At 26.1% G+C, this 12,544-nt stretch overlaps 1 protein-coding gene across 1 annotated transcript in view; it reads right to left on the bottom strand.

The window, feature by feature from the left end:
- LOC107449012 (dynein axonemal heavy chain 2) overlaps window positions 1-12,544 on the bottom strand; it is a 130,562-nt gene that overhangs the window by 94,505 nt on the left and 23,513 nt on the right. Inside the window, exons 14-20 of the mRNA XM_087163412.1 lie at window positions 11,974-12,120; window positions 11,407-11,566; window positions 7,752-7,886; window positions 4,853-4,951; window positions 2,567-2,737; window positions 1,337-1,465; window positions 1,042-1,253 (exon numbers count right to left, since the gene is read on the bottom strand). Of these exons, the coding sequence (XP_087019538.1) occupies window positions 1,042-1,253; window positions 1,337-1,465; window positions 2,567-2,737; window positions 4,853-4,951; window positions 7,752-7,886; window positions 11,407-11,566; window positions 11,974-12,120 (1,053 nt within the window). The remainder of the gene's footprint in view (window positions 1-1,041; window positions 1,254-1,336; window positions 1,466-2,566; window positions 2,738-4,852; window positions 4,952-7,751; window positions 7,887-11,406; window positions 11,567-11,973; window positions 12,121-12,544) is intronic.

Below are 12,544 nucleotides of genomic sequence, written 5' to 3'. Positions count from 1 at the left end.
AAATTTAAAAAATATAAAAGAATTACTTAAAAATTGTAAAACTTATTACCTAAAATTGATCATATAAAGCAAAAAGAAGCAAAAAAGTAAATAAATACAAATTATTGAAACAATTGAAAAAAAAGTTGTAAAAATAAAACTGTAATGATGCAAGGAAAAACATAAACTTTAAAATGAAAGATAAACATTGCAAATGCAGTAAGCTGCAAGACAAGCAATTTAAAAAAAAAATAATAATAATAATATTTATTTTAATTATGAAGTTAAGAAAAACTAATATTAAATTCTATATTATTCCAGTAATTTTTAATATTTCCAAGAATAATCACATTAGAACTCAAAAATACATAAATTTGAGTTACAATCTATCAAGCTGAATTTTGTAGCTTTGAATGCGTTTGAACTTAGTTTTTAACTAATAAAGGTTCAGGTTGCATTAATTGTCCCTTTAAAACAATCTTGACATCGATCTCCCCGTGTTAAGCCATTAATTTTTTCATACAAGCAAAGAAATATTTAAAAATAGTCATCATTTAATTTTAATATTATTTGAAATATTTTACATAAAAAAAATCTTAATATTTTTTTTCACATTAAAAGATTTCATTAACTAATAATTTTTAAAGAGTAAACAAAAAATAATAATGTCTAAAGATTAAAAAATAACAATTATGACTAAATATTTTTATAAATAAAAAGAGCATTAAACTCATAAATAAAAATAAAATTTACAGTGGTAAAAAATTTACTGATATTTATTATATATCGATGTAACATTCAAAATTTTAGTAATCAAATATATAAATATATTACAGAAATTTATTAAGTGGTATGTTCTAAATGACTAAGAGTAAATATTTCTAGAAGAACTCTTAAATGCTAAATTGCACTCTTATCATAGAAAATTTTGCAAAATTTTCTTATTAAAATAAAAACATGTCAAAATTGTGGTATTATATTTTCATTAAATAAATTATATTTACAACAAAATAAAACAAAAATAATTTCATTTTTAAAGATAATACAAAAACAAATATTTACGAGTCAATGCTGTTTTCAAAATCAGAAGCTTTCCAGTTATTGTCTTGGAATGCTTTTAAAATAGAACATTTGTCCATTTCCCACAGACATGAAAAGGGATTCCATTCGTTTTCATATCTTTTCTCTGCTTCATGTAGTTGTAAAAAACCCTTATCAATGTCATGTTTTAATTGACTAATAGCACTTGAACTATTGATACCAAGGAAAAATTGCTAGGAAAAGTAAAAATAACCTTTAAATTATTAAAAATATAAAAAATCATGACAACTACTTAAAAAATTAGGAAAGTATTTACCTCACTGTAATCAAAGTCTTCAAGAAATAATCCTTGAAAAATCAATAAGTTTGACAAATTACAAGATGTATCTTCTATCATTTTGTTCAATCCTTCTTTAAATTTAGTGCTATCAGGAATGAAACTGAGCTAAAAGGAAAGTTTAAAAAGATAACATTTTATTTTAAACAATAAAATAAATACAGAATTTATCTTAAAATAAAATATAAACTTGTGTGTAAAATTTCTCTGGTCCTTCAGGTGCAATGCAATGGATTGGAATGATTGAACACTTGAATAGCATAAGTACTGGATGCAGTTATTAGAGATGAGAAAGAATTGATTTGAATTTGTTAATTCCATGTAGTTTTTTGGATTAACTCTTTTCTGGTGATTCAAATTCCTTTTCCTTATTTGAGGGTGATGAAAAATTTTTAATGATTACTTTATCTAGTTTTGTTTATTATTTATTGATTAGATTATTATTTTACTACCCATCTCTTAGGGTACACTATAAATGATTTTTACATAAAAAAGAATAAGTCCAAATTTTCCGATAGCACAGAGCTGTGTTATACCAAACATATGGTAAAAAAGTTATGATACCATGAGGTCAAATTAGCAAAATCAAACATTGCATAGACGAGTTCAGCATTTCCCCCAACTCCAATTGAGATTCATCGTTCATAGTAAAAGTATAATTTAATATTAAGTACTAAGATGCTTTTGAATTATCAAGGAAATTTAAAAAATAAAATGTGATACCTTCACAGAACTTGTTACATATATATAATAAACATACATTTTATTTACTATTCTTGTAATTTATTTTCGATCCTAGAGTAGTCGTTAGATCAAATTTTATTAATGAAATTTTTTGCCTCGTAAATTAGGTAAAGTTCCAGTAGCTAAGTCTATTTTAACAATAAAATTTCTAAATGTTAAACAAATGCTAATTTATGTTATTCATATAATTTGTTAATTAATAAATAATCTTGAAAATAATAATTAATCAAAATAATTAAATCAAGACTAAAATACAAAAAATATAGAAAAAATGTAAATAATTTAAAATAAAATTAGTATTTCTCTCTTATGGGCATATTACAGAGAATACAATTGACATAACAAATTCCTGATTGTAAAAAATTTCTCAGCACGTAGCTCAAAAATCAGCACAGAAAAATAAAATTTAAGGCAAAAAAATTTGGAATTCTGGAATCTATTTTATTAAGGAAAAAATTTAAATACCTGTTTTCCATTTAATGAAATAAAACTTTTAAATATAACACGCAGTTTGTTTTTCCTGGATGCACCAAATAAAAATCCAAACTCAGCCAAATATCCTGTATAGCATTCAACAAGAACAACAAGAAGTGGGTCTAAAGAATTAGTAATGATTGTTCGGGAAGAGATGTCATCCTTTCAAAAGAAATATATCAAATTATTTCAATTTTTTCAAAGTAAAATACATAACAATCTATTAAAAAAAGAAACATATGTTCAAAGTGCAATAAAAAAGATTTTATAAAAAACATTTTATTAAAAATGATTTTTTAATTTAATATGTTTAAATAGTTACTTGACAAAATGAAAATAAATAAATAACAAATTTTTCCTCATTTTATTTTTACATAGACATTAGCAAATTATACATTTGTTTCGATTTTTGATGTAAATTATTCTGCCTTTTCATTTCAACTCATTTTGACAAGTAGGTTTAGTTTTTACCTGCTAGGTTTTGGCCAAGGTTCAACTCCCTGTGGCAATTGAAATTCAAAATAATATAAAACAAATATTGTATTATAGCTATTCATGAATATTTCTAGAAACGAGAAATTCAAACTTACTATGTTAAATTTATAATTACGGCTAAGATTTTGATAATATTTGCATTGTTTAAACTGTTTTGCAATTTCAGGGCAAAATTTTAGATCTTTTAGGAGATTTTTCGAAATTTGGTGATATTTATACAATTTTAGGGTATTTTTAATCATTTTATACTATTTCCTAATTTTAAGGCATTTTTTTGAAAACTTCAGAAGTAATAGCTTATTTTTACAACTTTCACACATTCTAACCAAGTTATACTAAACATGTTACCGTTTTCAGGAAAAAAAGACCCTAATCTATGACAGGAAAGAGCTACTAGAATTAATAGAAGACAGAAATAACTTTTGGGGACTTGGTGGACAGATAAGACAAGAAATAATTGAAATTAAAGATTAAATAACAATATTTAATTATAATAAGATTAATAATAATTAAAATCTTGAACTCCACAGACACATATGCTGTCGATTAAAAGATGTTCCTTCATATTTGAAATATCAAAAAGCTTTTATTACTCCAGCACAATTCTGATTTCTTATAACTTCACTAAATTAAAGTTTTTTAGGATATATATACTATATGCAAATTAACATAAATGTATCATTTTGCCCTCTTGTTCAGACTCACCATATATACATATATATAATGTCGTTGCCGAGTGGAAGGATTAAAACAGGTTTAGGCAGGGAAGGAGGGCACAAAATTTATTTATTATTAAACAGAGAACGTTTATCAAAGGTCATGAAATGTTGTGCTCCTCAATATAAGTTATTGAAAATCTTGCAAAGTAAATCCGTAAAATGCCTTGATTTGGGGAAAAAGGGAAATCTTAGTAATTATAATTGGTTCATCAAATAGGTCGTGCGATTCCCATAAAGAGCAAAAGGAAAATGTCTTACTTTTAATTAATGCATACTTGAGCCAAAAATAGATTAAAGGACAGGATGTGAATTTAAAAGTGTGAGAAAGCTTCTCGTTTTGAATAATAAATTAAGAAAAGGATTCCCAGAAAAAGAATTACATAAAAAGATTAATTGAAGCTTTTTATGTTACATATATATATATATATACGTACAGTGAAACCTCGATTAGGCGGACATTCTTGGGACAGAAAAAATTGTCCACCTACGAGAGTTGTCCGGACAGTTGTGTGGGAAATATACACTCATAACAAAGTTTAATGCCATAAATTGTTTTTACTTGTGGAGTTTCTAACTTGTGTTGTCCAGATGAAAAGATACCGCTACCTGAAATATTTCACATGCACTGTATAATTTTCTTTTTCTTTGCAAAGATAGAGGAAGGTGACAGGAGAAAGATTGATTCTTTATCAGCAGAATAAAGTAATATTTTTAGTTATGGATAAGGCAAAAAATTTACATTCTTAAAAAAGGGTGGAACAGTGTATACATTTCCCTTTTTTTAATTTAAAACAAATCAGTTTTTTTTTTAATTCTGTAAAATTGGTGTCCAGTTTGAAGATATAGAAAATAACTCTTTGGGGAACAAATGAATGTCCATGTTTACTTATCTTTGCTTTGTGAAGAGGGTACATACTAGTTTATTCATAGAAGATTCATGAGAAATTAAAAATATGTTCATAATGAGACATGATAATGAGACGTTTTATATGAGTGTCTGTAATGTGAGGTTTCATTGTGTATATATATAAACACAATAATGACAAAAAAAAGTTGAATATACCTCAGTAATGTTCATGAGATCCAAACTTCGACTTATTTCCTGACAATAAAGCACAATGTAAGATTTAATTTCACCAATGCTTCGCTCTTTGAAATCTGACTGATGGAAAAATAAAGAAAATAATTAGTGTTTTGGTGTGCTACAAGTTAACAATTTTGCTTGTTCTTACATTATAAGCTAGTTGCCTAAATTTTAGTTTAAAAATGAAGTTCATTTACATTAACAAAACAGAAATGGAACATAGTTATAAAAGTAGGTAGATAAAGCTATCAGAAAATAATGAAAAACGGAGGGGAAATTGATACATTACAAATGGCTTTATTTTTACACTTTTTTTTTCAAAACTAATTTTGTAGTAATTTTCCCCCGCTAACAGTTCAGCTAAATAATTTTAAGTAAAACAACATTTTAAATGAAGAAAAAAACTATATTAGAAGTCAACAAAAAGAGAATTATAAAAGTTAGGAAGATTTTCTTTAATTATCAAAATGAATGAATATAAAATTTATGGATAATTTCAAAACTTGGATAACAGATTTTTGCAAATTTACATGCTTTAAACATGGATTCTGGCACATTGCAAATTTATATGTTTATTTTTAAAGTAAGTGAATTAAATAATTTAAGCAATTCTCTTTTCTAGTAGCATATTTTTGCACTATTTAATTAAGGTAGTCAATTTTTATTTCTGACATGTATATTGGCATTTTTTTCCTTCCTTTTTTTTCTCTTTTTGTTATCCAGGTAGATCTGTTTGTAACCTATAAGGCTCAGCTTATTTTAAAAAATGTAGGTTTTGCTACAGTTTTGCAAAACTCTCCTGTATTTTGAAGAAGAAAAAATAATAATTAGTAATTCTTTAAACAGAATTTTTCCCATTTTGATTACAATATAAATTTCAAACCTAACACTTTATAAAAATTTCAAATTATATATAAACTAAATAAATATTTAACAGTATTAGGAATTGTTAAATTTTTGTCTAGATAGAGGCTTTGTCCATCAAGATCTAAGCTTGCTCAGTGCCTAACATTTCTTCAACTCATACTTAAAAGAAATTAAATAGTTGAAATCGAAGGAAAATGTTGGAAAACAAAAAGAATAAAATTGTACCAAGAGATTCATAAAATGAACGATCTTAAGTGGACAGAATCTTTAAACTTTAAATTATAAATATAAATCTGAATGACTTAAAAAAGAAAATGTAATGCAATAACCAAGAAGTTATTAATTTTTGAGCATCATAAAATGTTCTTACTGAATAATGGGTCAAATCCTAGAAAATGAATCAAATACTAAAATGAACCAAATAGAAATAGCAGCAGAGTAGCATGGCTCAGATATATACATATTCTCTTAGAGTAAAACTTCAGACCTTGGATTGGAGTCAATGATCATGGACAGGCTTGGTAATTTATTATAAAATTCTGTGTTTTATTTTCTTTTTCTTCAAACAATGCAAAAATGCATTGGTTTAACAAAAAAGACCTTGAAATTAAACAAATTTTAAGATTTAAAGAATCAATTTTCTTATCTTCTGAGATAAGTTTAAAATTAATTACAAAGTTGAACATTGTAGTATATTACTTCATTTAAATTGGCCATTTATAAAACTCATAATATTGTGCAGTTGGCAATTCTTTTATAAGAAACAACATTTAACACTTTTTTAGTCACATTAATTTCATAAAATACAGTTAAATATTGGTATCTTAAATAATAGGTATAAAGAAAAATTATAAAGAGTTTTCTAGTAAAGTTAATACAAAAGAATACAAAAGCATGTTTAATATTACTTCTCATAACAGAAAACATTACACTACAGAAAATTATAATGAATGTGATCAATTAAATGAATCTAGTATACATCCCAACAAAACAAAATTAGAGTATTTTTTTCCATGAAAATAAAATCTGTCAACAAATTTTACCAGTTTGATAAGTCTCTTTGCAGCAAACAGATTTTTGTAAATATATAACTACATTAAATGATGTTGAAGAAAATATTGAAATTTTTTTATTATCACTTCAACAAATGGATTACATTCTACACCTTCATTATTTTTTACCATTTTTAAATAACCACCATTCCAAAAATAAAGTAGTCAAAAGTGATTTCTCAATTATATTCAAGCTTATTAGTAATTACTTTACTTTGGACTAAGTTAGTTACAATAAAAATCTCTATTGAAGAGAGATAGAGCCATTACTCTTCTTTCTCTTCCTTATCCCCAAAATTAGCAGGGATGTACAATTACCAAGGTTCTTTTGAATAGGCTAATACCTTAAAAAAACTAAACAGTTCATCCTATTTCTGAACTTTCAACACTAGAGATGAAAAAGAAACAAAAAGATAAGAAGAAACATATTTGCAATCCATCAGCATGAGATCAATAAAACTTTGAAATGTCTTTCTCTAAATCAACTCAATCCATAACATTGCTTGAATAAGGATTTGCAAGCTCATTCAGGTGTATTTTATTAATGCAACTGTAATCCTCAAATTCAGGACTGGCTAATAGTTTGTAATGTTTCTTATGCACTAAGCTTATGAAACCCCTTTTTTGTAGAGAAACAAGGAAATGGTAATGCCAGGATAATAGTAGTTGGTAATAGTGAATTTATATTAAACTGAAATCAAGAAATGCCCATGGAGAAAACCACCAAAAAAACTTATTTTCACATTCATTTTATAAAACATCAAGGTTTTTGAAAATAAAACTTTTAAATAACAATTTGAAAAAGCAGAGATTATAATTTAATCACAGAAAAGATGTTATTTTACTTTACTGAACTAAGAATTATATACTTAAAGTCATAAAACTATTTTTTTTAGTCAAAAGTAGTATCATAGAATAATAGCGGCTAGTTATTATAAACTTTTAAAAGACTGTTATACCTGTATTTTTACAAATTTTGAAAATTCAATGCAAGGTTCAAAATCTTCAAGGAACAAACTTTTCCTGGAAATTTCTTTTAAAACATTGCTAAGTTTTCCTTTACTTATTTCAAAATTTTCAAATACTTCTTTAGCCTAAAATAAAAAAAAATTCCAACATGTTAATATAGATATATAAAAACAGAAATGTCAATAAAAATGTCTTACTAAAAAGTAGATAGAGAAAGGGTATTGAGAAGTATTTTTTATTCTAGAAAGTTTTAGACATTGTGAAAGTTATGAAAGAGAAGAAACTCACAGGATTATTGAAAGATTCTTAAGTCTATTTTAAGTACAATAAAGATTTTCTGGAGTAAATTTTAAAGTATAGAGTAATTGTGCACTATAATTTAAGTGAAAAAAATATTCTGAGAAACTTTTTTAACAAAGTATTGTATTTATACTATACATGCATCATTATATAAACTCACAATAAATTTCATTAGGATATCTAATTTCCATTAGAAATGTCTGAAATGAAAGTTTTTCCAAAAAACTTTTTTTTTAATAAATGGTATGTTTTTTCCCATGGTGCTAGAAGTTAGATGACATTGTTAGTTTAGAGATGACAAACAAAATGGCACGAAACAAATATTAAAATACTTTCAATCACTCACATTTACCATAAACTACGTTTGAAAAAAAACTCCAAAATAGCAACCATCAAAGGCAGAGTCATGTCGGCTCAGGTTATAGTGTGCTCACCTCCCAATGAGGTGACCCAGGATCAAATCTCAGTGGTAGCTAGTTGATACAAGTTCTGCTTCTGGCTTGCACCTACCACAGCAGGACATAAAAATTGTTAGTGGTAGATGGATTATGGGTAGGAATCCCCTTACCATCAGGCTATCTGTGAGAGATTTTTGTAGTTTTCCTCTCCATGAAACGTAAATGCGGATAACTCCCAGCAAAAAGATTAGTTTGTCCAAATGCATAATTCAGAAGTTCCCTTGTTCTCTGGGTTAGTTTCAAAATCACAAGGATACAGAGTTGAACATTTATAGTCATAAACCCAGAATTGGGTTGGCTGTTTAACGCCAGTTATAAAATAAAATAAAACCATCAAATGCAAATTCAAAAACAGGTACAATGACATATTCCAGGATATAAGAGTAATTAATGTCCCCTCCCCCTCTACTATGACATTACTTTTCTTAAGCATGAATCTTAAAGAAAGAACCCAAACTAAATTGCAAACTGGGGAAAAAATTACAAGAGTAAATTTGCACACTCTTATGAACAGATATTTTCATTAATGAATTCCATTTATTCAACTGTTAGAAACCACTTTGTTTCAGATTTAAGAAAACTTTGTGTCATTAAAGACAACAAATTATAACAGAAATATAAATAACATGGATGATAAGATTCAGCAATAAATGCTAGAATAAACGAGATTAAATTTATGGAATTTTTTAATGTAATATTGTAAAACGTGTTTATAATATCAACTGTTTATAATGTTGCGTGTTTATAAATCAAAAAATTTAAAAAGAATAATTAGTAAAGCATCAAAGAAGGCAAAAAAAATTTTAAACAAAAATAATTAATTCTTTAAAAATATGTAATTTTCCATACTATTGAAAATTAAAACTATCTAACATTAATAACCTTATTTTTATTACACTACATACTTACCATGAAGAGGTGCCCACATTAGGCTATTTCATATTTATCTTAATATTAAACTGAAAATTTTAAATTACTGTTTATTCGATTTCCATTAATACCAAGTTAATAACCAAATAGCTAATATAATTGCATAATATAATGCTATAATTTGAAATCATAGCAGAGATTTAAAGATTATATTTTTAAAAGAAGTATAACATGTGGCATACTGGGCTGGACACCTGAAAATAATACTGTATTATAACTGGCAGACTAATCGAAAAAAATTCATAATCTCTGGTCTAGGAAGTTCCACTGATAATGGGTTATCAACTAAATATATATCCTTCTTGCTTCCAATTTTACACTAATTACTATGCCTAACAGTTTTGACATTAGATTGTCAGAAACTATAAAAAATAAAAACCGTAAAATAAAAAATCTCCAAACCTTTTTGAAATGGCAAAAACAAGTAAATTATTATAAATACTTATGTTCAAATAATTTAATTACGTTTGCCCATGTTTTTAAAATTAAATAATTGCTGTTGTTATATCTAAATGCTTACTTTAAAATAAATTTCTGTATGCTTACTTTGTTGCATCTGTATATTACATAGTTGTTGATCTGTATGTTCACATCTCTTTGATGCATTTGACAGTGACATTACATTTTATTAATAACTCATTGAATGAAATATAATATTTGTTTGATTATGTACACAGACATATAAACTTTTCACTTCATTTATTTTTAAATCTATTCTGTTACTCCCAGCCCTGGATTTCTATTTTTTTAATGGTTATGGTAGAATTGCAACAGAATTTTGACAACAGACAGGTGACATGGATAGCATTTGAGCTGAGCCGGTATGCTCTTCTTCAGATTTCTGCACAACGACCAACAAAGGAACTTACAGATTCTACAGATTTAACATAAACTATTCTGAGCTGTGTATGCCGGTAATTTCAGTTGACTGCTAGGATCAAACTTACAGCCCACAGCTCTCTATTAACAGAGTCAGTAGGAGGTACAGTCATCTAGAGCACATACCAGAAATTCTGAAAAAGTATAGTAGTAACAAGAAAAAAACTAGTTTACCAGCTCCACAGTTATTTTCAGCCTCATGAGTCATAAAATAAATGTCAAACATATGCTTTTTAATTTTTTCTGAAAACATTCTTCTTAGCTAAATAAATACCAGTTTATTAATGTCGAGAATAAAAAAAAGGAAGACCAAAATTTTGAATACAAAAAAAAATGAACAGATCACTGTGAAAAAACATTTAAAACACTTATTATAATTATAACCTTGTTATTATTATAAAAAGGTACTATTATTATAAATATAATTTTATATTACTCGTTTTCACACCTATGAACTATTTATTTCTTTACAAATATCTAGTAATAAATCATTAAATTGGTATAACAGCAATCTCTGCAGAATATTTTGAGGTGCTGCAATATGTCCAATTTTAGAAACAAAATCATCTAAAAACTCTTTTCAACAGTTTTTAAATTCGGTTCAACCTCCAGAATTATAGACTTTTGAGCATACATTCATTCAGAAACAATACATTCATTAATTTTATATTGCATTACAGCTTAATGAGATGATATGTAAAGATTAAAAAATTGTTGCAAGTAAAAACAGTTTAAATACTTCTAATCCTTACTATATACTTCTAATCCTTATTATTCATAGAACGAAGCAATTAGATTGATTTCGCATCTAAGTTTATTGATTAATTTAATACGGTTTTAAAATTCTTCTAAGAATTTTAAAATTATTTTTTAGTTAAAATGTTTGAAGTGAAAAAATTATTTTAAATATTAAACATTGTGAAAAAAACATGTAAAAATTGCATTAAATATCACAAAAACTGATTAAATTTATTTGCAAAAATACAGTAAAATCACCAAATAAATTGTTTTCAAAGATAAAATGGATTTTCCATAACAGAGATAACATAGTACAGAAAATACCCCATCTTCAACTCACCAATTTGACGCGATTTGTAAACACTTTTAGAGCTTCTATAGCTTTTGATTGAGGAGCAGACCAATTCAAACCAATAATGGCTGGCTTAACATCTTCTTCTAACGATAACAATACATTTCTAAAATACATCTTTTCATCTGAAGATAATGAATTTACTATCCTAATAAAAATTTAAAAACATTTATTTATTACAACTTTACAATTATTAAAACTATTTAATTAAGTTAATTTTTAATGCATATCAAATATTTGTAAATTGATAAATTTGTTATTAATGAAGAATTGAAATTTCTAAACATAATTTTTGTTTGTGTGGAAAAAGTCTTGAAAAATAATTTTACCATTCATGAAAAATTATTTTTTACTCATTATCACAATTCATTAATATGAAATAGAGTTGCCACAATTTTGCTCTTGTTGTACAATTTTGAAAAAAAAAACTAAATTTTTCAAAAAGTTACATGTTACATGGGCTTGTACTTCATTTCTGCAGGTATTTCGAAGAAATTCAAATAATAAATTTGTGCAACAAAAAAATCATTCAAAGTTGAAATTTAAAAATAATACCTGTTATAGCTTCTAACACATTCCACCATTCTAAAAATCCTTTTTAAAAATATGTCACTTTTCTGATGAAGATGAATTATTGACTGAGGTATTTCAACTCTAGCTTTATTCCAATAAAATAATTCATATATTGTGTTTAAGACATCTCTGAAAATAAACAAACATACTTTACAAAAATATCTAAGTAAAGAAATAAGAAACATACGTCATCTTGAGAGTCACTATCGGCAATTGCACCCCTACATTACACATGCAAAATATTTCAGTGATTAACCCCTTTCTTCTTGCACTCGTCAAGATGAAGGGATATTTCTGGGCTGGATATTTCTGTGATATTTCTGGGCTGGAGTTCACAAAAGTGACTCACCAAAAAGATTAAAACAATATGTATCCTATGCTTGGAATTATGCTTATTTCTTAGTCTATATTCCAGATGGCTGCACCAGACTATTTGAAAAGTGTTTAAAGATAGTTAATTTATTTTAAACAAGATGTCAGCACTCCTCAAAAGGAATATTTGGGATGTCTTCTACAATTTTAATACAGTTAATTAGTGAGTACATGTGGTTTG

The sequence above is a fragment of the Parasteatoda tepidariorum genome, chromosome 1 (genome assembly GCF_982258835.1).
Source record: "Parasteatoda tepidariorum strain Cologne lab strain chromosome 1, Ptep-v5.0, whole genome shotgun sequence".
NCBI lineage: Eukaryota > Metazoa > Arthropoda > Arachnida > Araneae > Theridiidae > Parasteatoda > Parasteatoda tepidariorum.
The sequence above is the reverse complement of the archived record's forward strand: the minus strand, read 5'-3'. Positions and strand labels throughout refer to the sequence as shown.